At 35.4% G+C, this 25,374-nt stretch overlaps 2 protein-coding genes across 6 annotated transcripts; both read right to left on the bottom strand.

The window, feature by feature from the left end:
* Positions 1-498: 498 nt before the first annotated feature.
* Positions 499-23,216, bottom strand: LOC108347632 (putative disease resistance protein At3g14460). 5 transcript variants are annotated; one of them, XM_052868477.1, is made up of 16 exons: positions 22,693-23,216; positions 19,220-22,572; positions 18,023-18,744; positions 9,920-9,980; positions 9,415-9,485; positions 3,351-3,625; positions 3,063-3,269; positions 2,745-2,987; positions 2,179-2,674; positions 1,896-2,089; positions 1,567-1,817; positions 1,321-1,488; positions 1,137-1,197; positions 971-1,046; positions 804-899; positions 499-729 (listed from the first exon to the last, which is right to left on the bottom strand). In XM_052868477.1, exons 1-2 carry the CDS (start codon positions 22,981-22,983, stop codon positions 19,240-19,242), a joined length of 3,624 nt encoding a protein of 1,207 aa, XP_052724437.1. In that variant the 5' UTR covers positions 22,984-23,216; the 3' UTR covers positions 499-729; positions 804-899; positions 971-1,046; positions 1,137-1,197; positions 1,321-1,488; positions 1,567-1,817; positions 1,896-2,089; positions 2,179-2,674; positions 2,745-2,987; positions 3,063-3,269; positions 3,351-3,625; positions 9,415-9,485; positions 9,920-9,980; positions 18,023-18,744; positions 19,220-19,239. The 5 variants fall into 5 exon arrangements, with proteins under 5 accessions (XP_052724437.1, XP_052724434.1, XP_052724435.1 ...); XM_052868474.1 differs by adding an exon at positions 3,712-6,898 and having other exon boundaries at positions 19,220-23,215; XM_052868475.1 differs by having other exon boundaries at positions 18,023-18,136; positions 18,333-18,744; positions 19,220-23,215.
* On the bottom strand, positions 4,017-6,892 carry LOC128193906 (uncharacterized). The gene is made up of 3 exons (XM_052868098.1): positions 6,312-6,892; positions 5,200-6,182; positions 4,017-5,089 (listed from the first exon to the last, which is right to left on the bottom strand). Exons 1-3 carry the CDS (start codon positions 6,890-6,892, stop codon positions 4,017-4,019), a joined length of 2,637 nt encoding a protein of 878 aa, XP_052724058.1.
* Positions 23,217-25,374: the final 2,158 nt, after the last annotated feature.

Below are 25,374 nucleotides of genomic sequence, written 5' to 3'. Positions count from 1 at the left end.
GTTTGGGGGAGGTTGCGGCGAAGCTTGCGAGGAAGGAGATCGAATCACGCTTGGTGGTGGAGGACGAAGGAATCGCGATTCTGGTGGCTGATACGATTCACGTTTCTGCGATGGTGGATAGCAGCGATTTGAAGGTTGACGGTGGTGGCTTCAAGGTGGCTGACGGCTAGGGTTTCTGGGTTTCCTCCTTTCCCCTATCTAAAACCCTAATTTTGGGTGGGAAAGGGATTGACATGTGGCAGGTCTTCACTGGTCACGTTATGAATCAGTCAAAGCTGGTCAACAAGACTCTTTTGATGCCATGCCACCTCGTAATTAAAGGACACCTCAGCATCCCACTCATCAATTTTTTTAACGCCGTCCAGCCAACTTAACGGGAAGGACTCAATTGATCTCAATTTTCAAAATTAAGGACCATTTTGATACACTTTACAAAACGAGGACCTATCTCAGACATTCCTACACAAATAGGGATGTCGAAAAGGATTAAACCTAAAATAATCAATATTGTTTTCATTAACACATCAAAATGTAATATTTACCTAACAAAGTTCCTAGCTATATTTACCTAACATAGTTACTTAACATATTACACATATAATAGTTCCTAAACTCAAAATGTAATATTGAAGCATCCAATCATTTACAAATGGTTAAAAGAAATGCAGCCCATTGCTCCCGAACATCCTTTATGACATGTTGTTCCATTGGAGACGTGTCATCAAATATCTACATAATGAATAGTTTGAGTAAAGTTATAATATTAATGGCTTAAAATCTTAGTTATAAAATGTTCACGTTACCAATTTTCATGAGTCAACGACATTTGCGGATATAATTTTCTGCATGTGTCTCATGACATAATATCCGCACTCAAAGCTTCCCAGTTGACGTGAGCACTACAAGTTAAATTTATAAAGTATCATAAAATTTATAATTGTATTTATAGTTTAAAAGATTAACTACTTACAGTTGGTGCAATGAACTACAACTTCTTTCTAGAGACGATATGTGTTCCCTGCAACCTTGAATATGCCTCAACCACTCTATAAAGTTAAATGTACATTGAAATTAGTCTTAAGGAACTTAGAAAAGTCAGATATGTCTACACTACAAATAAATTATTAAAAACTTACAATATTAGTGTATTTTTAATTGTCAAAGTGTGAGGTTTTTTGTGCAATGAACATAAGAGAACTACAAAAAATTGTTGAGGAAGAATTAGTAACAATTTCCAATGACCCTTGTAGATTCAAACAATAAGAGTGTTAAATAACATTTACGTAAATAAAATTTTATTAATAAAAATTATATACTTACTGTTGCAAATAAGGTGCTAAGTACACTTGCTTTTTTCCGTTTACAAAAGCCTCTAAGAGGTAGTTTTGGACCTCTTCACCTTTATTCCCAACTCCTTGAATGGCAACAAGGTCAATAAAACCATAAATGTGATCATTCGTCTTTTCAATAGTCAACCGATGTAAATACCTTAAACATTGAAAATGAATTATGTTAGAATAAAATATTAAATATATTTAAACTTCATAAATGTAGAAATTTACTTACAACAACCAAAGTTGTAGTATTGATATACATAACATATCAGTGCCAGAGAGAATTTCAAAAATATCCTTCTGACATATGAAGAAAGAGAGCGAAGATGTCCTGTTTGTGACTTCAGGAGGCATTTGTAACTCTATAGGAGAAAGGGAGATCTTCACTGCTAACACACCAAGTTGTTCTAGAATTATTTTTTGTGACGGCTGCGACTGTTGTTGCAGTGATTCATTCATATCTTCCTGCCCTTGTGCTTCAACCTGGTATACATATTTAAAAACTTACAAAATATTAATATTACTAATAAAAACAACAAAGTGCCTAATTAAAACAATTACCTTCTTTACAATTGCTCTTGAAAATCTAAGGGGCCAAAGGATAAAATTTCCAGGGGCCTGTCCCACTGTCTGAACATCCTCAGTGGGCACAGGGACTCGAGCTGTAGCATCTCGTACGTCTACAACCACCACTCTCATCATATCAGTTGTAATGGTTTCATGGTGCATGGTTGACCCCAATGTATACATTTTACCTAAGTTATCCAAATAATATTTGTAAAATATATCAAAGAATATGATTCAACAAACAAGTACATCTAGAAAATATAATAAGATAAATTACCTAAGGCCACCAAGCACTGTAGGGCATCATCACTAAACAACTCGTAGTCTGCATCAATAGTGGGAGAAGCGTTTTGAGGAGAAACATCACAACTCTCCTTTGTGCTTATACAAAGATGAGAAGGTTGAGGGAAATTCCTAGGTTGGCTTGAGGAGGAGGTGAATTCTGCTCGCACATCTGCTAACAATTGTGCCCGCATATCAGAGTACTCCTTCTTCAACTATGCTCTCATATCACCGTACTCTTTCTTCATCTCGTTGATCTCCTCCCTCATCTCTTGTCTAATTTCTTCTCTTATACCCTTGAGGACCTCCTCACTGACATGGGCTTTACTATGATGACTTGTTGGAGGATCGAAGAATTGACGGATGCCAATAAATTTACCCACACCTCGAACACGTCCAGAATGCTCTGGACGACCAATGGCAACTGCCAATATGTCCTCACGGCCCTCGGGAGTGAATGTACCTTGTGTGCTTTGCTCGACCAACTCATCCTACAACCAAATATTTAAAGTTAAGTTAATCACATATGGGAGATCATATGTTGTTATTATATGGACTTACAATGCGCCTAGCTATGCTCGCGGTTTCCTCAGATGTGTACTCCCCAGATGGTCTTTGACGAGCTCTCTTCCATGTAACATGGCGTGGAAGACTAGTTATGGCACTCGTATCGGAGGCCCCAATAGGATTAGAGGCAGATGCCTCTTTCATCATCTTCTGCTACAATTTCTCATAACCCCCACGAGACAATATATGAGGGTGGACATTTTTCTTTGCGATCTCTTGTGCAGCTCTCCTCTTAGCCTAGTGTATATATAATTAATTATGTTAGCAATATATTAACATAAATAGTTAAACTATGATATAAAATGAATTTACCTGAAAGGCAGGATCTAATCGCTTCAACTTAAAGGTTTGCCATGTTTCCTCATCAAGAAATTGATACTTTTCACAAGGGCTTTTATCAGTTTTGGAACCATAAATATAATGACTTCTAAGCATAGTCTTGAAATTCTTCCATCTTTCCCCGACATATGAAATCCATTTCGTCCTCAATAGATTAGTGTTTGGGACGTCATATGTGACCTGTGCAATAAGAATGAATGACATGTTAAATATGAGTTATATATGTTAATGACACATTATATCAAAGTTAAGATTTCATACCAGGATGCTCTACCATATCTAGTTCTTCACATTCTCTGGAACATGATCCCAATCATCACAAAGAATGGATGCCTTGCTTCTACCGAGCAAGGCCACATAACTAATGAATTTTGTGCATATCAAAACGAATGGGAAGCCTATGATCAGCGTTGCGGGTGGCTACCAACTCTCTCAACCTTGTCCCAGACCTACCTTTTTTTCGGGTAGGCGTATGAATGTCATTCGCACCTTGTGAAGGTGGGAGGTCACTAGATGGTGCGTCACTAGACATTTCCCTACATAAATCATTAAGTGTTAATAATAGTTAATAGATAAAATAACAAAGCAAAATATATAATACATCTAAAATTTCAGTTTATACATTGTCAAGTTGCAATGTTCTCCCACAACCCTTCGTGATGATCATCACGTATGGCATGGACGTCGTCTACTTCATTATCGACATTCAAGGTTGGCATATTTGATGAGAAAGATGGAGTTTCACTAATATCAAGAACGACTTCATCATTCTCATCAGTATAATGCATTGTTCTACCTTTGAGCACCACTGACCATCTATTGTCTTCGGGATCAGTGACATAAAACACTTGTTTTGCCTGAGATGCCATGATAAATGTCTCTTCAGTATAACCTTCCTTTTCTAGGTCAACCAATGTAAAACCTAGATCATCTGTCCTCACGACCATCAACCCACTTACATTTAAAAACAGGTACTCTAAAACTTGTGTAATCTATCACCCAAATATCTTTAATTACACCAAAGTAGCACATGGATGCCATCACAAGATTTTTGTCCTTTGAACTCGAGAAATGCATTGACTCGGCCACAACCATTACTCCACTATTTTGAGTGGTGCTTTTTTCATCTTCTTTTTGTGTATGAAATGTGTAGTTATTTATATCATACCCACACCAACATATGACATCAAAGTTTGGCTCACTTGATAGCCAATTTAATGTATCAGAAGTTGTATGGTCAGCTTGAACTTGTTGTTTAAACCACTTTAAAAAGGTTCTGTTGTGTTCATTAATGACCCACTTTTGAGGCATTCGTGGATTATTTCTCTTAACTATATCTTTATGAGCACTTAAGTAGGGGATGACTTCTTCAGTGTTATTCAATATATACATATGTGCTCGTAGAATTTCAGCTCTATTCAGGGTGACAACTTTTGCACTTCTAGTACCCTTACCAACACCTCTTCCATGGTAACGAGACCTAGGTACCCCTATAGCTTCAACATCTGATAAGTAGTCTGTACAAAACTCGATAGCTTCCTCAGCAATATATCTTTCAACTATTGATGCTTCAGGACGATATTGGTTCTTTACATAACCTTTTAATATCTTCATGTATCGCTCAATAGGGTACATCCATCGTAATAATACTAGACCACAAATTCTAACTTCTCTTACTAGATGAATAATTAAGTGCACCATAATATCAAAGAATGATGGAGGAAAGTACATCTCCAACTGACACAATATGACCACAACCTCATTTTCTAGTTGATCCAACTTCTCAATGTCAATAACTTTACTACATATTGCATTGAAAAAGAAGCACAATCTTGTTAATGTGTATCTAACATTCTTAGGCAATATGCCCCGTATAGCCACTGGTAGTAGTTGTTGCATCAATACATGACAATCATGAGATTTTAACCCAAGTAATTTATGATCTTTCATGGATACAACTCGTTTAAAATTAGAAGAGTAACCCAGTGGAACTTTCACACCTTGTAAAAATTCACAAAAACTCTTTTTTCTTGTTTACACAATGTGTGACATGCTGGAGGCAAGTATGTCCTCTTACCATGTGATATTGGAGCTAATTGTTCTCTTATACCTATTTCAACCAGGTCCAAGCGAGCATTGAGTCCATCTTTCATTTTCCCTTGAATATTGAGGAGCGTTCCGATGATACTATCACAAACATTTTTCTCTACATGCATAACATCTAAACAATGTCTGACATCAAGCACCCTCCAATATGGGAGATCAAATAAAATTGACCTTTTCTTCCATATGTTGCTTGAAGTGCCTTTTTTTTGTGTCTTTCCAAGAACAACACCAATGTCCTTCACACGCTCATATACTTGTGATCCACTTAAATCCATTGGAGCTAATTCATTTTCTTGACACCCATCAAATGCTTTCTTTAATTTACGATATGGATGGTTTGTACTAAGAAACCTTCGATGTCCAAGGTATACTGTTTTCCTTCCATGTTGTAATTGACGATGACATGTGTCTTCTTCACATATAGGGCATGCTTTATGACCCTTAGTGTTATAGCCACTTAAATTACCATAAGCTGGAAAGTGGTTGATAGTACAAAATACCATGGCATGCAACTTGAATGAATCACCAGTGTATCCATCAAACATATCAACACCTTCCTCCCATAACATCTTTAAATCTTCAACTAATGGGGCTAAATAAACATCAATGTCGTTTCTTGGTTGTCTTGGACCCGATATCATCAAGGATAACATCACATATTTGCGTTTCATACACAACCATGGAGGTAAATTGTAAATCACTAACATCACTGGCCACGAGCTATGTTTACTGCTCAAGTTTCCATATGGATTCATTCCATCTGTAGCAAGTCCAAACCTAATGTTTCTTGAATCTTCACAGAAATTAGGGAACATGGAATCAAAATTCTTCCACTGCATTGCATCTGCTGGATGCCTCAAATTCCCATCTTTTATACGTCCATCTGCATGCCATCTCATGAGTTTTGCATCATTTGAGTTACTGAACAAGCGTTTCAATCGTGGAACAAGAGGAAGATACCACAAGACTTTTGCAGGAGGACCCTTCCTATCACATTCAAACTCACTCTTTTTTTGTTTGTATCGTGATACCCCACATTATGGACATTGATGTAACTTGGCAAACTTGCTCTTGTACAAAATACAATCATTCGGGCATGCATGAATTTTTTTATACTCCATACCCATGGGACACAATATCTTCTTCGCATCATAATTGCGTGTTGGCAATGTGTTACCTTTAGGAAGCATGTCACTCAACAACTCAAGCAGCTCTGTGAAGCTTTTATCAGTCCACCCATTTCTTGCTTTCACATTGAACAATTTTAACACAACTGACAATCGAGTAAACTTAGTGCATTCTGGATATAAAGGTTTTTCTGCGTCACTGCACAAGTTGTCATACATATGAGCACGTTGGAAGGAATCATGTCCGACATCACATATCATGTCCTCTAACCGATCACCCATCTCTAAATCAACTTCTTCTACTTTTACTTGAGAGTCACTTACACTTGGCATGTCTATTAACTCACCATGCCATGTCCACTTTGTGTAGCTCTTTAGGAATCCATCACATAGAACATGCTCTCGAATAACTTCAGTTGGTAGTTTTCGCTCATTCAAACAATTAACACACGAACAATAGAATCTTCCGTTATTGTCTGGAACATTCATCTTTGCAAATTCAAGAAATTGTTCTACTCCACTCTCATATTCATTTGTTGTACGTATCAAATTTATCCAACTCCGATCCATTGTTATCTGTGAAAGCAACCACCTTTACAACAGTCAAAAGTATAAATATGACTTTTACAACAAGAGCAAGAGAAATGAGATTTTTTTATTGGGATGAGTTATCCCAAATGATTTTTTCTTTGAAACTTTCTAGGTGGTATGGTGGCTGGTGGTATTACTATTCTCTTGTTATTTTCTCTTTCCATCACACAAGAGTTCAAGCTAATTAACTTTTACCAATTTCCTTTATCACCACATCATAATAACGAACAGGTAATCTAATAAAATAGTAAAATTTCATTAGAAATTTATGAAAAAAAAAATCAACTACATCTAAAAGGAGAGTCAAATTTGTGACAATCTGTCTTAAATTAAGATAACCAATTGATGGGAATGTTTAACTATTGATTTAGGTCTTTATTTGCAATTGACAAATTGAGATTTTAATTTATTATCAAGATATTTTTAATCTTCTGACGTATGACTATTCTTTTATATCAGTTTTAATTTTCTCTTTTTGTGACATCATGTTATCCATAACATCTGTCATTTCTCTCTCTAGTTGTAGAGTTTTGAATGTACACAACATTTCCCCATCAGTGTTTTTCTAGCTCTCATTATTGGCTAATGTGTAACTCGAGTCCTTTTTGCAAGTCAAATAAACCATTGGAAGAGTTTGTATAAACATGCCCAAACACTATTCATTCTAGTCAATTTACTTAATATATATGCGTAAATCTTCCCTAATATATATGTTTTTGTATGATATTTTAGTGTATCCAAATTGGATGATTTTATAAAATTGGGTTAGATTTAAAAATAATTTTTTAAGAGTTTTATTTAATTTTATTATTAAAATTTGTTAATTTTAATGTAAATATTTTTAAAAAATTATTAAAATGGTAAATAAAGAAGAAAAAGTTAATATTTCATAGATATTAAAAAATGCCTAATAAAAAAACCATCAATTTCTTCATAAATATAAGTTATATTAAGGACTAAAGAGAGTGTAATATTTATGTATGTAATATAGTTAAATACATTAAGTTTAAGTTATACAGTTTAGACCGATTAAATTGAAATAGTCTCCGATGGGATAATTTATATCTTTTGTATTTCTTATTCTTGACCCTTTAGTAATGCTTAAAGTTAATAATAGAAAGTTTTTTTTACTCAGACTCACAACACTTCACACTTTGACACGTAATAAGTTAGTTTAATGATTAGTTATCATTACTGTAATCTTCCAAAATTATCTTTATTTCACTAGTTCTCATTTCTGGTATACAGTTACATCATTTAGTATGCTGTAATTTTTTTAAATTTTAATTGAAATCTTCTTAGTGTGGTATTATTTTATGATATAAACTAGAGTCGTACTAGTTTAATAATGCATTATAATTTTTTAAAATTTAAATTTAAATTATATCAGTTTAAGACCCCTTTTTTGAATGAACTCAAATCAAGTTGTTACAATTTTTTTATGTTTAAAATTGTATCATTGGATAATTTTTAAAACAAAATTTCACCATTTTGTACCTTTGTCTTGTGACTACAATTCCAAAGGCTAACTAATGTTTTTCTGTCTTGTGTGCTTCTTCTTTTTTTTCACAGAAGTTATTTCTCTTTCATTTGTTGGACCTAAAAAGATCTATTTTTGTTTTCTAGTTAGTGCATTAATCCTGAATTTATCTTCTTCATCCTCTGAAATGGTCTTGTGAACCATTCGTAGTTGGTTAGAATTTTTCTTTTCAGCAACTATATTATTTGAACTACTACATTCTCATCTCTTAATTTCATTTTTTTCCATCTTAACCTAAGAGCATATGTCCTAATAATACACTTTGACAGAATGATGCTTAGGAACATCCTGCTAGATATCGAACCACTGTTGCTATTTGAACACCTCTGCTATTTCCCTATTCATACTACATATTGTTGAGGCTTTTCCTTTCCCATCCGTGATAATTTCCTTCACTTGATAGAGATTTCAGATTCTCCTTATTGCAGTGTACCTATCTGGTGTTGATGATCTCTTTAGAGGCCTACTTGCAGGTATCACTCTTAGCCTTTTAGTGTAGTGGATTTACTCATGTTTGTTGTTGACACAATTGTTTTCAATACAGAAAATTGTTTCTACAAGAATGAAAGTAATTCATTCTCCTTGTGTTTTACATCAATTAAGAATGAAATAAATGAAAGTAATCTTTTAACCTCAGAATTCTTTTAAAGCTAAATTTCTAAGCTATGTTTTACACCAATTGAGTAACCAATTCCTTATTCTAAAGCTTTACCTAAGGTTATCCATTAACACAATGAAGGACAACATTGAAACCAAAACTAGGACTATATATTTTACTGAAGAGTATGACATGACATCAAGGTAAAAAGTGTCCATGATTGTATCGCAATCCAAAGCCACGGCATGACTGTCCTATCACAATCATTCACAATTTCAAGGAACAATTCATTTAAAGCAATCAATACGGCTATGCCTGAATTTAAAATGTTATGATAGGAAAACACAACAGAAAAAGTTCAACCTGTTTTTCACCAATGGCAATGAGCTCTTGTACTAAAGCAAAACTTCAAGTACCTGCTCTTCTCAATAACTCTGTAAAATCCATGAATAAATAAGGTGCAATAAATTAACATGTCTAAATAATTTGTTCACTTTGTAAAATTTCTCACCATAATAATGTTTATAAACAAACATTTATATTGCATTGAAGCTTCAATTACTAAAAAAACGTAAGCATGCACTCATGGTCATAATTTTAAAGCTTACTCGGAGAAATTCTTCCATAAACATCTCCAAGAAAAGAAAATTGAAAAAGAAATCCTATAAACTAAAATTAACTTATCCAGGAATTAAAAGCTAGACTTCAAAAAGGCTAACATAGGACCATTTTTTTGCAAATTAGTTAATGTATAAACTAATTTTATCTTATAAAGAAGTTATTTTATTTTCCCTTATTATTTTCTTATCCAGTAAGTGTTGTAACAAACCCTTAATGTAAATGATCATTAACATTACAGTGTTCATACCTTCAACCCACAAGCAAAGACATCAACTCCACAACCTACCAGCTTTCCTCTACACCAAAACCTTTAAAAAGGAAGGGAAAAAATTATTACAAAAAAGAAAATTTCAAAAGGATAAGATTATGGTTCAAAGCAGAGAAACAAAAAGTAAGCAGTTAGCTCAAGAAGCTCAAACTTGAAAAAATGCAAGTTGTGCAACCTCTATATCAGAAGAAACTCAGCCCAACAATTATAGGCCAATAACAAAACCCTCTCTCATCCATTAGTAAAGGGAGAGATCGGTCATCATCACTGATTGTAGCTGCCTATCAAAAAATAGTAATTCGAAAACTGTTTCCAAACTAGTCTTATACAACACATAATGGGAAATATCTGTTGATTCAGAATATTCAACAATAATATTATTTATTGTTTCCCAGTATAGGCATCGTGGGCAATATTCTGAATCAAATATTGAATATCATTTAAGTTTAGATGTGAATTGGTCCTCTAAGATGGCAATTGCAGGGAGCACAACAGGAGAAAAAGGTAGTATGCATGAATGAATATGAATTGACTCAATTTTTAAATGGAGCAAATATTCAGCAATAATATTTCAGTAAAACAAAGTAATAACACCTGTCATCAGGTAGTGCACTTTTTCTTTTCAATCCATTAAAAGATTGGTATCATTGGAATGGTTCATAACTCAAATCAGAATAAGAAGCTATCAAAACATTTTAGAAGTTCAAAAGTGACAACCATAGTAACAACCACAGTAGCGGGCTTAAATCTACACAAAAAGCGAAACACAATGGAAACGTGGAAACTCGAGAGGAAATTCTAATTTTAGCCTCTGGATTGTCCAACTCTTCAACGAGTGCCGCAATGATCTTGGCAACCTCAACGGAGCAGGAGGTAGGAGTATACTTAATACAACTTCCAACCTTCTTAAACCACAACACAATGCCTTAATCAAACTTTGGAAAGAATGAAACACAGCTTGCCGAACCACAAATGTCCCAATTAAAACCAAAACGCAGATTAGGGTTCCTGTGGTTTACGATTTTAGGGATTACTAAGGAATGAAGGAAGAGAAGGATTACTTACCAAATGAAGGGACTGTTGAACGCGTCACCTTAAGCAACCACAACAACGAACTTCGTGACCTCAATGCACCGAACCACACCAATGAGAAGGCAGAACGAGAAAACCGAAAGAGAAGGCCGAACACAAACACTTCGTCAACAAACATCAATGCTTCGTCAACAAATTATGAGAAGCCAAAAGAGAAGAAGGTTCTTCGTTGAGGGAGAAGAAGAAAACGAAGTGAGTAGAATGGGGGACGATCAAACCGTACTTTTCCAGAAGCCGGAGCCCTAGAAATCATAAGATTGAGCGCTTCATTGGTGACTTGGTGACTATCAAAGAATGAGAATGGGAATTGGTGGCGGTTGGAGCATAAGGAATGAGATTCACGACGGAGGAGGCAGAGTGGGAAGAGGAAAGAATTTGGTTTTCTGTCTAATCGTCGAACCATAATTTTTTTTCCAAACTTCTATGCCGATTTTATCATTTATCAGGTATAGAATTTTTTTTTTAAAGTTATTCCTATACCGGTTTTAGCTTTTATTAGGTATAGAAAAATTTCTTTAAATTATTTTCGTACCGGTTATAAGTTGAAGCGGTTTCAAAACATTTTTTTTGCTTTTTTATACCTAATATAAGTACAACCGGTATAAAAGAACTTACCTTATTTACAATAATGCCATCGCTTAATTTTTGTAGCTGGTGAATTTAAACAAGTAAAAAAAGTAGCTATAAAAAGTGTATTTTGCACTAGTGTCATTGCACAAGTCTCTTCCCAGCTCTCTTAGACATGTAGTAGATTGGTAAGAACCTCAAGGTTTCAACTTTCTTTGTTGTATAAATGTATGTTAAAGCAATTTTTTTTAATAGTTCCCTTGCAACACATATGATGTTATTTGGGAGATCTACTGCTACAGCAAAAAACTTACATGGGTTGCCCTTAAGGTTTGGTATTTTAGTCCATACTTTGTTACGTTTGGTTCCATTCAAATGATGTTACTTAACATTTTATAATTATGATGATATATTGTAGTGTAATAGACAAATGGGGTCATATGAATGTGGTTACTGCATTATGTTTTGGATGATGACCATCATTCGTGCACATTACACCAGTAGATGGGAAACAGTAATATTTAGGTTTGAATTTTATTTTCTCTATAGTTTGGATTTCATATACACTAACTGAAATCATTGTGTTTTATGCAGAGATTTAATAGGACTACTCCAATTCCAGAGAAGTCAATTCAACTTGTGAGGAAAACACTTGCTAAATATGTAATTCATTTATATAATAGTATGTAGTAGATATTAGGATATAGTAAGTTCTAAGTTTATGTTTTTAAGTTTATGTTTCTAAGTTGTTTTATACTTTTCTACATTATTATAAGTTTAACTTTGTACATTGCATTGATTTATGCTTGAAACTTGATTTATGATTACATTGGATTGATTTATGCTTCTAAGAAGTTGATTTATGATTCCATTCAATATATTTATGTTTCAATATAATTTTCATTTAAAATATACGTTTCTGCATTATTCTGGACTGTTCTGGCTATAAAAATATATGCAGGTCTGTTCTGTAGTTGGGAATGTTGCAGAAACAAACCTTATTTTTTTTTAAAAACAAGGATATATGCCTCGGTTCACGTCATAACCGAAGTAGAAAGACCCCTTATGGCCTCGATTATGGTCACACCCGAAGTAGAAAGTCTTGCGGATGAGAAAAAAATGTCTATTGCCTCGGTTCCAGCTACAATCGAGGCAGTAGAATGGGACATACTGCCTCGGTTCAAGGGAATCGAGGCATAAAGTCCTACGAAAAAAAAATTAAAAAAACCAAAAACTTTACTGCTTCGGTTAAGGCTGAACCGAGGCCAAATCCTCTCTTTTTATGCCCCGGTTCTCAACCGAGGCCAAAAATATTAGACTTTTTGCCTCGCCTGAATATGCCTCGGTTCAAAAACCACTGCCTATAGGCAAAAATAACCGTTGTCGTTTCCCCTGACTGTACTAGTGATAGGGTCATACGTCCATATCTATTCATAAGTGCAACAAAGTCATGCCCCTTTGACTTCTTGAAGCGGCCAAACTTCGCACTTACATAGGTTGAATTCTTAGGTAAACATGTTCCTGTGACAAAACATAAGTTCAAGAAATCAATTAAGAATTAGTCAACCTCCTAAGCATCACAGATCTAAAGGACTCTTGAAATAATTATTTGTGCTTTCAATCATCAAATAAGAGATTTAATCTTATTGAACTTAAGACTCAATGTCATATTAAGCGTTAAGTTAAGATTCTCTTACTTGTGATTAATTGTGGGCTCCATTCCTATTCTAATTGTCATTCTGGAAATGGAATCTTTAGCCAATGCCTGAGTAAATCCATCAGCCAAATTTAACTTTGTTCGTACGAAATCTACTATAATAACTCCATCTTTGATGAGTCCTTAGACATAACTATGTCTCACACCAATATGTCTTGATTTTCCATTGTATACTTGACTATAAGCCTTTGCCAATGTTGCAGCATTATCACAATGTATTGCTATTGGTGATATTGGTTTTGGTAACAATGGTATTTCGAACATGAGATTCCTCAACCATTCGGCTTCCTTTCCTGTCGAGGCTAGAGCTATAAACTCTGAAGCCATAGTGGAATCTGTAATGCAAGTTTGTTTCTTGGACGACCAAGAAATTGCACCTCCCCCAAGGAGGAAAATCCAACCACTAGTTGAAGAGTGATCTTTTGCATTTGTAATCCAACTTGCATCAGAATATCCTTCCAAAACTGAAGGATAACCACTATATGTTAATCCATAATTAATAGTTTTCTTTAAATACTTAAGTACTCGACGTATTGCTTGCCAATGTGATAGACTAGGGTTACTAGTATATCTACTCAATTTGCTTACTGCAAAAGCAATATCTAGCCTTGTACTTGTCATTGCATACATTAAACATCCTATTACCCTTGCATATTCTAGTTGTGAAACTGCTTTACCACCATTAGGTAATATCTTTAAACTAGGATCCATAGGGGTTGAAGCAAGAGAGCATTTATAATTGTTGAATTTCTTGAGTACTTTCTCAATGTAATGAGATTGAGACAAAATTAATTTCTCATTTTTTCTCTTAATCTTTATACCCAATATAACATCTGCTTCTCCCATATCCTTCATAGAGAAATAAGATGATATAAATGTTTTGGTCAAATTAACTTGATCTAAATTTGTTCCAAAAATTAGCATATCATCAACATATAAGCAGATTATGACACCATTACCGTTGTCATCAAATTTACTATACACACACTTGTCTGAGTTATTTATCTTGAAACCATTTGATAACACAACATCATCAAACTTTTGGTGTCATTGTTTTGGTGCTTGTTTCAATCCATACAAGGATTTAATCAATTTACATACCTTGTATTCTTGGTTTTCCATAACAAAACCTTCTGGTTGTGTCATATACACTTATTCTAATTCTCCATTCAAGAACGTTGTCTTGACATCCACTTGATGAATTACAAGTTTATGAATTGTTGCAAAAGCAATCAATATCCTTATAGTGGAGATTCTAGCCACTGGTGCCTATGTATCGAAATAATTGATTCCTGGTTTTTGTCTAAAACCTTGTGCCACTAAACGTGCCTTGAACTTATCAATAGTTCCATCAGCCTTCATTTTCCTTTTGAAAATCCATTTACATCCTATTGGCTTACACTTAGGAGGTAACTCAACTAAGATCCATGTGTTATTTCCCAGGATAGATTCCATCTCATCATTAATTGCTTCTTTCCAGAAAGTTGCATCTTGAGACCTTACGGCCTCTTGATATGTCAATGGATCTTCTTCTATATTATAACAATATGAGAACTTTGTTAAGATACCATCTCTTGTACCTTCAACTAAATATACATGAAAATCTGAGCCAAAAGATTTCTCTTTTCTTGCCCTTTTGCTTCTTCTGAGTTGAGATGTAGAAGCCTTACTCTGATTTAGAGTTTGATCATTTGATCCTTGATCAATTAAGTTTTGGTATAAACCTTCAATATTAGTTTTAGGAGTTAAATCCTTTGGACGAGGAATTGAAGAAAACCTCTTTTCATCAAATATTGCATCTCTTGATTCTATAATTGAATGAAGCAATACATAGTCATTTTGTTCTATTACATAGAATCTATATGCTTTGCTATATTCCGCATATCCTATGAAGATGCATTCAATTCCCCTTTCTCCCAATTTCTTGCATTTGGGTTCTGGCACTTTTACAATTGCCCTACAACCCCAAATTTTGAAATAATTCAAATTTGACTTTCTTTTATACCAAAGTTCATATGGGATTACTTCATTTCTTTTCATTGGAACTCGATTTAGAATATAACAAGCCATTAACACACGGCTACCCAAAATCCTTCACTTAATTCTGAATAGGATAGCATGGAGTTGACCATTTCTTCTAAGGTCCTATTCTTTCTTTATGCTACACCATTTTATTGTGGTGTATAAGCTGTAGTTGTTTAATGTATAATACCCATAGATTGAAAATAAATTGGATCATAATATTCACCACATTTATTCGTTCTCAATCTTTTAACTTTAACACTTACTTGTAACTCTACTTCATTTTTATAAAGTTTAAATTTTTCTAGGGCTTCATCCTTAGAAAACAAAAGATAAACATAACAATAATGAGAATGATCATCAATGAATGTTATTAAATATTTCTTATTTCCTAATGAAGGTGTATTATGGAAGTCACATAAGTCACTATGTACTAATTGAAGTAATGTTGAATTCCATTCAATATTAGGAAAATGATTTCTTGTTATCTTTGTCAACATACATGTTCTGCATTTTTCTATGTTCAAATCAAAAGGAGGAATTAAATCAAATTTAGACATTGAATATAATTTTCTATAATTAACATGCCCAAGACGAAAATGCCAAAAGAAGAATCATGATTCACAACATAAACAGAGTCTTTCACATTATTTATTACACTTAGTTTGAACATATAATTACAAAGATATCCCAGTCCAACAAATACACCACCCTTGGATAATATGAATTTATCATATTCAAATACCAATTTAAATCCCAACCGATTCAAGATTACTCCAGAAACTAAATTTCTTCTTAATTTTGGAGCATATAATACATCTATTAAAACAAGTGATTTTCCAGAACTAAGTAATAATTCTACTTGTCCAGCACCAAGGACTTTAGCCATAGAATCATTTCCCATGTAAAGAACTTCTCCATTGTCATCTTCTTTAAAAGTTTTGAATAAACAACGTTCTTTACAAACATGTCTTGAAGCCCCTGAATCGATCCACCATGAATCATCAGTCTGCACACAGAAGATTTCAGAAACCATCTCCACAAAATTCAAAACAGAATTATGTGCAATTTGTGTACAATTACCTTTTTTCAGTTGGCCTTGGCTAGACTTACCTTGACCTTGTTTACCGCCATTCTTGGCCATCTTCCTTTTCCAGATTGTGCAATCTCTCTTTAAATGACCAGGCTTGCCACATTCCCAACAATTTGCTTATTGACTTTCTTTACCAAATTTTGGCTTTCTGTTCATCTTTCCTTTACGAAAATTATGAGGCATTTTCTTGTTATTTGGTATTGTTTTTGTTTTTTCATCTTCCACCATAATAACAGTAGAAGAATTAGGATGACTGGAATCCTTTTGACCACCTTGCAGACGGATCCCTTCTTCTATCCGAAGATGAGCAGCCAATTGTTCAACATTCATATCATCTTTATTATGTTTTAGAGAATTTCTAACATCTTTCCAATTTGGTGGTAGTTTGTCAATTATAGAAGAAACAATGAATGTCTCATCCATTGCAATATTATGTTGCTTGAAACTTCCTTTGGATTTCATGAAATTGTTCCATTATTGGTCTAGCATCAATCATTTTGTAATTATTAAAATTACTAACCAGGAATTTCTTGCTTGATGCATCTTTAGAAATGTATTTGCTTTCAAGTTGATCCCAAAGTTCTTTTGCAGAATCCACATATTGATATATGTCAACTAAAGGATCAGACATACCGTTTAGAATGTGACCACGACAAACATAATCATCATTCTCCCATTTGTTCCTTTTCCGTTGTTCCTCCAATGTCTCGTTTCCGCTTTCTTTGGGTTGGGGAGAACTTAGAACATATGCCACGTTTAGAGCCGAGCGAAGGAAATGCATCTTCTTTTGCCATCGTCGGAAACCAACGCCTTCAAACTTGTCTAATTTGTGAAAGTTTGCAGGCATCTCACGAATTGTTGTCATCTTAGAGAACATATTGCTTTTAGACTGTTGGATCAATCTTCCAAGAACTTAGGGAAACAAGATGAACAACAATGTAGACTTGATATAATCTTCTAGGCGTGAATACACACTTTCCTAAAAGCAATATTTCGTCCCTTGTAAGAGTGAAGGGGACCACGAAATCCGCTTTTTGAGATACAAAGAAGAAATACAACGATGATACTCACTCTTAGTATTAACGTTAAACAAGAATATGATTCTCAAGAATTGATTTGTGTGTTAAGAGAATGACCGAATGAATTTCAGTAGAGCACAGGATCCCTTTATATAGATGTTGATCAGGCGTCTTTCAAATCCCAGAGATACCAGATTCTGATTAGTTACATTTCTTGATTGTAACTTTTCATGAATGGTTGTAACTCTTCATGAATATTGTAACCCTTCATGAATCTGAAAACTATCTCTAATGCTCTTAAATTCCAACACCTTCGTGGCAAGTCATTCAATCTACAATGACTTCCTTTAATAGAACCCATATATATATATATATATATATATATATATATATATATATACACACACATATATATACACATAAGGATTTTGAGCGAAGTTTAATTTTTGCTTGTCAATGAACTTAATGAGCTCGGATGAAAACACCCATCGACTAATGAAAATAAGAAACAATGAAGCATATTGAAGGAGATAAGTGTTTCGATAGATATTTTGTAGGACCGAGAGACGTACCTTTTTGCCGTAATCTTCTTGCTTTTCGATGCCTGAGTTGCTTGTACCGCTCGCTTGGACTCTGGATGCCGTTCAGTTGGACTCTTGACGTCGTTCGGTTGTGCTCTTGAAGTCCTGATCGTAAGTAGAACAAAATGGAGTCTTAGTTGAACGTATTTGGCCTTTGGTCCTGTGAGTGTATTTATAAGTGTTTCATAGATCAAATAAAAACAACCGATCTGGTTAGTTACTCATAAATGGCTTTATCAATATCTTTAATCATATATCTTTGATTATTTTATCTTTTGCTGGACTAGTGGCCCAATAATACCTTAAGTGGTGGACCAATTATGGCCCAACACCATTTAACGTGGTTGACCTTAGTTGATTCCGTGATGGCCTGGTTGACCATTATTGTGGTAGTGACCGGACGGTTAATAATTAATAACCGTTTGATATACACTATACCCGATACAATAAGTAATAACAATACGGAAGAATAAAGACAAATTGCATTCTACGTAAAGATTGAAATTAGGACTTCCCATATACGTTACAAAATTGACGTTAACTATAGGAGGGCGAATAATAAGCACAATGAGAAATTCATCCTCTGCATGCTGGGATATAGCTTTCAGATGCATTCAACCCAAATCTATAAATCAAACACAAAAGTGATGACCTCGTAGAGGGCAGTACATTACAATGGACAGCTGCAGTTTCACCAAGCCAATCCAGCATGTCTGAAAAACAAATACCACCCTTCAGTCATGAATTTAATTTTGACCTCAACCAGCTGTTTTATTAACTATTATATGAAACAATTATAAACTTGTGTTTAGAAAACAATAATGGATAACATTACTTCAATTTACCCCTCTAAATGAAATTTCAGTGGAATTATCTGTCTCCCATATTCATCACAATACTAAGCAGAATCTTGACACTGACCACACATAGAAAAAGTGTCAAAAAAATTGAAAGACCATTACTCACTTCTGCTGTTACTACGTTTAATCGAAAATGATAGGAGTGCTCACGGAAAATAACATACATACAAAATGTTAGGTTTCCTTTACACTTGCAATTCCAGTCAAGTATGAAACTGAACAATTAACTAATTTAAGACTGGTAATATGACAAGAAAGGAGATAACACAGACAAAAATAGTTTTTAAGAAGTTAGAGGTTGATGATGTAAGGAAAGAAGGAGAATTACCTTCTCATTATCCATGCTCGTTAAATCCATCTACCGTCAATGTTTATCCCACGGATATGGCAGATTTTAGGCCAAATTCGGCGGTCCGTACTGTGGCATCGTTGTTTCAGCAAGGGACATTTATATATCGTTAATTCTATTAGAGAGAGAGGCAGCTTTTCTCCCGCAATATTCTCCAGCTTTTGACACCTTTCAATGTTTAATTGTTGGAGTGATGTGAGATGGAGAAGGCCCTTGCAATCCAACGTTTCCAGACTAGACAAATTAGATAGATGTAGAGACACAAGGGAGGGAGGCAGCAAACTCTCCTTTGGGAAGGATTTGATGCCATCACATGGACCCCACACACTGAGAGAGGTAACCATGTCCATGCCTACCCATGCTTGGTTGCTCAGTAGTTTCACACAATTTTCAATACAAACTGTTCTCAAGTTAGGTGGCATACCTCCTCCAGGGAATGACTCAATTTGTTGACAGTTGGAAATTGAAAGATATTCCATCTTTGGGACAAGAGTTCCCATCTGATCGGGCAACGACTTCAACTTGTCACAATTACAAACAGTGAAGCTAGTCAAATTGGGCATACACAATCCTTCTCCCGGGAATGATACAAAGTTGGGACAGTGGTCAATCGCAAAAGTGTTCAGTCTCTTCGAAATCTCTGACCCTGAGACCAAAAGTGATTCCATATTTTCACAGTTTGTGATTTGAAGACTAGTGAGATTTGGGAAGATAGCCAATGGAAGGGACGTGAGCGAATCACAACTATTAATTATTGAAAGTGATTCCAGTAATTCGTGTTTGTGTTGCAACGGGAATTTCAGTTTGTTTATACCTCTGATATCAAGAGTTTTCAAAGATGCAGGAAGACGACCACCTCTAAAAGATATGTCTGACGAACAATTTTGTAATTTCAAAGATTGCAGGCAAGTAGGTTGGATGTTAGAGATGGCCTCCATCATGGACTCCACCATTGGGCCTCCTTCTACTTTTATACTTTCCACCAAAAGAGGAAACTCACGAAACGCTACTTTCTTGCATTTACGTATCTCTAGTGTCCGAAGGGTGAGAGGCCCTGGGACAGAAGAGACAAGAAGCTCGCAATTTCTAATCTCGAGTGTTTGCAGAGCAGGAAGGTGATTTGGCAGATCTCCCTTTAGTTTGGGGCACTTTTCTATATACAGATTCTTGAGCACAGGAAAAGCTTCTGAATCAAAAGAATTCCACACCTCCCAACAAGGCATATTAGAAATGTGTAGAGATTCAAGGGATGGAAAGGGCGTCACAGATGAACAATCATCCTTCTTATAAAAGCCTGCATCAATAGTCTTCACCGAATTCATGTTTGAAATAAAAAGGTTACGGAGAGACGGTAGTTGCCCAAGTGAAGGAAGCATGCAACAGTTGTTACAATTATATAAACCTATACTTGTCATGTAGAGGTAGGAAAAATTCCCCACCCATTCCGGAAATCTGGTTCCTTTATAACCGATTATGGACAACGCTTCCAGATCTTGGTGAGGTTCTAACTTGCTGAGTACATCTAACTCAACTTGGAAGTCGATGCTATTGTCGTTAGCTATAGACCATTCCAAGGATAGATTGCTAATATGATTCTTATCCATTATCCTGGCCTCTAATGCTTCTTCGCCTTTGGTAACATTCTCTAATTTCTGAACATAAAACGTACCATGGAGATTTGGAAGTCCTCCCAGTTCTTTGATGCTATTCTCTGTATGCTTGCCCACAACATAACAATCCAAGGTGCGTAATTGATTTAGTTTCCCCATTCTTTTAGGCATCTCTTTTATGCGAGTACCAAAAATTTCAAGATGACGCAAGTTTACAAGATTCTGCATGGAACTAGGCAACTTAGTCAGCTCAGAGCAATAAGACAACTTCAAAGTTTGTAGATTGCACAAATTACATAGTGACTCCGGCAGAGTTTCTATACTTATACGAGAGAGATTTAGATAACGCAAATGTATCAATTCACCAACTGAATCAGGCAGAGCAAGTTGACTTTGGAATTTCCAAAGCGATAAAACTCTCAAGTACTTAAGCCTTGACACTATAATATGCAGTGCCTTTTCGTTGTTGAATGGGGAATCTTTATAATCGATTAGCAAGAAAGTTCTTGGAAATTTTACTGTGTCAAAAGCTTTAATATCCGAGACTGGATCACTGAATCTTGTAAATGACAAATGACGAGTCTTTCTGTCGATATTGGTTTCTTTCTCAAGTTCATCTGTTCTGAAATAGAAGTCCCCACCAAGAAATGTTGCTAGATCATGAATGAGGTCGTGCATTACAAAGTAAGCACCCCCACTCCGACTTGAAGATTGAAAAAAGAATCTCGAAACCAAATCATAAAAATACTCTTGACCAACTTCTTCTAAAGTCTTTCCTTTTTTCGCTGCTTTTACAAGATCTTCAGCCATCCACAGCTGGATCAGTTCATCTTTTTCAAATTCAAAATCTTTGGGGTACAATGAGCAATAAACGAAACACCGTTTTAAATGTGGAGGGAGATAATTATAACTGATTCTGAGTGCTGGAATAATTTTACACTGATTTTCAGGAAGTTCCCAAATGTCACTTTGAAGTACATTATTCCAATCTCTAATAGTCTGCTTTCTTCTCAACATTCCTCCAAGTGACTGTGCCGCTAACGGCAACCCATTGCACCTTTTAACAATCTCCTTTCCAATCTTTTCTAGAGTTCCTCTAGTCTCACTGGCTTCTGAGGGAGGAAATGCATGGTTTGCGAATACCAACCAACAATCTTCATTTGACAATTTGCTTAGATGATATACTTCAACAGTATGAAAAGGCACTGCAGCCGCTACATTTTCATTGCGGGTTGTGATCAGAACTTTACTGCCCCTAATCCCGCTTAGAAATGGTTTTGTAAGACTACTCCAATTGTCACAATCCTCGATCCAAACATCATCCAACACAATCAATAATCTTTTACCCTTCAGTTCGTCCATCAGCTCAAGTTGAAGAGCATTTAGATCACTCAATTTACAAGGCTTTCGGGTAATTTCCTCTATCATAGTTCTTGTGACCTTCACAATATCAAATATATCAGAAACACAAACCCATGCCTTTAAATCAAATATTTTCTGCTTCAATTTGCCATCGTTGAACACAGATCTTGCCAAAGTGGTTTTTCCAACCCCACCCATGCCTACAATAGGGATCACAGACACTGTTTCACCATTGGTGCTATCCTCTAACACCATCTTCATTATGGCATCCTTATCTTTATCTCTACCATACATAGCATATCCATCTTCCAAAGATGTTGGCTGAGCTTTCCATGGCTGGTAGCTCTCCACGGGAATCTCCTTCAAATCAAGATTCTCTTTTTGTTTTAAAATGTCATCTAATCTTTCAACTATGTCTTCCAACTTAGTAATACTAACAATCTTCTTCGTTTTGAAAAGGTGAGAAAATGAATTGCTTACCTCCTTTTGAGTAGCAGCTTTAGTAGAAATTTCATCAAGTAAGTCATCAACCTCATACACAACATCTCTGAGAAGATCGAGCCACTCTTTGACATTGGAGTCTGTGATCTGTCTCTTCTCAGCATCAGCAAGCACAACTCTGACAACTATGAGCTGGGTTTTCACCTTTTGAAGCAACTTGTCAGGCTTCTTTCCTCGGATAAAGTTGAGAACCTCAGGGGAGGCAAGCCTGTCGAAAAGAACGTCAAAGAAAGCAGAGAGGAGCGCACCACCTACCACAGCTAATGCCATGATCTCAACAGAAAGCAAGTGATTGATGATCAGAGTAGCAAACAAAAATGCAAAGGAAAGGAATTGGTCGTAAGAAATGAGTTGAACTGATGGGAGGAGACTTCACTTGACTCTTCATTTCAACTTTCTACGTTTCGTCCGTACCCTGATCAAAATAAACCGTTGGATATATATTAAAAGTTTTAACGGTTGAAATTGAAGATTAGAACTGTCTTTTTAATAATATAGTTTTGATTATTATATTTTGACTTTTAATGGCCACTTGTTCAATGAAAGGCTCATTTTCTCATCTATTTAATTTTACTTATTATTTAGTAGGATTTATACAAGGTTCATCTAATAATATAATAATCGTTAAAATATATAATATATATTATCTTTTCTTCTAGAGTTTGATACATTATACATGAGATGAGTTATGGACTCATACCAATTGTTGAAAAGTCGTGAAGAGTAAACATGAGAACAATTTTTATCAATGGATTATTAGAAAATTACACATAAACTTGACACTACAAAATCTTTACAAATTTTGGTCTTTCTCAAATATTCTTCATCCTTGAACTCCAATAGTCATATTACTAAATAGATCAGAAGTAGCTGAATACTTCATAATTTGAACAAAAACAGAACTTTGATCGAAAAGTTATAGAAACACACAAAAATCACTGAGCCGTAATAGTAGTAAACATTTGCATACCAGAGTAGAAATTGTCATGACTAGCATAAAGTTTTAACGGTTGAAATTGAAGATGCTTAGTTGAAAAGTCTACTCGTTTGTCGTTTTCAAAGATAAGGTTCATGGTCGGATGCCTCTTGAAAACTCACCATAGATATATTAATTTAAAATTCAACTGTTGAGAATCAAGACACGTTAAATGAAATAGGTTTTCATTTTGTAGAAGTATTTCTAATCTAATTTGATTTTACACCTAGCTTTTTTCTTATTTACTTTCCTACAATTATATAGAAAAAATAGTTATAGAATTTAATCAGTTGAGTATTTAATTTTTTTCTTTTACATATTTGATGTTAAATTGGAATTTTTTGGATTGTAGATACTTACTGGCTTTGGCAATTCTATCTAGTTTATACAGTGGAGTTCAAGTGCTTTGTCAAGTTCACGAACTTTTCACTGGGAAAAACATGATTCAGTCAAGAACTGCTGGGTTGGTTGATTTGTTGGATATCAAGTTTGACATTCTTTCTTCTTCCATTACATTCATTTCATTGGTGTTCTGTTTTAAATCCAAATTCAGTTCAGACCACAGATGAGCAACAACCTGAAACACGCTCTCTAATACAGCGAATACAGCCTCCCTCAAACTCATAAGTCCTATAGTTACCACGTCTGTAAAACGGAACGGTTAACTCGGACTTGGGGGACATGTTATGTAGTAAGATATTTATTACATAAAATATCTTAGATATTATATTTATTACATAAAATATCTTAGATATTATATTTATTACATAAAATATCTTAGATATTTTAAACAGTTAAGTAACTAACCACATTTTTAGGTAAGGTGGTTATTCTTATTTTGCTTATAAATACAGTAACAGGGCAAAGGTCCAGGGACGTTCTCTCTATGTTCTAGAGACCCTAAATAATATTTCAGAGTAGTATCATAATCACTCTCTTAAGAGTTGAGGCTCCATAACTCACATATGACTTGAGCGTCGAAGTTCTTTGCAGGTACCTCCCCCTCCTTTGGCGAGTATGAACAACAACAATTGGAGAACAGCAAGCGTCCCAGACAGCTAGGAGCAACAAAGACACACTGGAAAACTTCTACATCGAAACATTTTGGTGCCCACCGTGGGGCCGAGTGCAATCCCAAAGAAGCCACAAGAGGAGCCTCGGCCTCCACGAATCATTTTTTCGGATATAGCTACTCCATCAAGATGAAGCTGCCGCATCACGCCAGGATTCTCCTCCGTGAGCCATTGACTCCACCGCGAGCACCTCTACGAAATCGCGCCAGTGAGTGCCTATGAGAAATCGCACCCCTTGACAGGTCAGACCCAAACCAGAGACAAGCCCTTTCGGCGCCTCCAAGTCTGCCGCATTGTCCGACCCATCTTCCGCGTCTTCCGCAGCACCCACGGCATCCACGTGTCGTTTTGTTTCTGCCTCCACGGCGTCCAAATTTCTAATCCCCATATGTCATCAACAATTTAAGGTTCCCGAATGAATCTCTGAGCAGATGGTTCCTTCTCTGTCGTGGAAGGTTTCATCCAATCTCTCCTCTATAGGGCCTCGGCCAGCGTTGCAGAAATCCGCCGCCATCCATTGTGAACGCAACAACTAATTTGGCCTGAACCCCACTTTTACTGAACCGTCCGATAAGTCCGACACATGGACTCAACGATGCTCCAAGGTCGTCA

This window comes from Vigna angularis, chromosome 9, assembly GCF_016808095.1.
Source record: "Vigna angularis cultivar LongXiaoDou No.4 chromosome 9, ASM1680809v1, whole genome shotgun sequence".
In the NCBI taxonomy this organism is placed as follows: Eukaryota; Viridiplantae; Streptophyta; class Magnoliopsida; order Fabales; family Fabaceae; genus Vigna; species Vigna angularis.
Note: the sequence above shows the minus strand (reverse complement) of the source record. Positions and strands in the feature narration are given on the sequence as shown.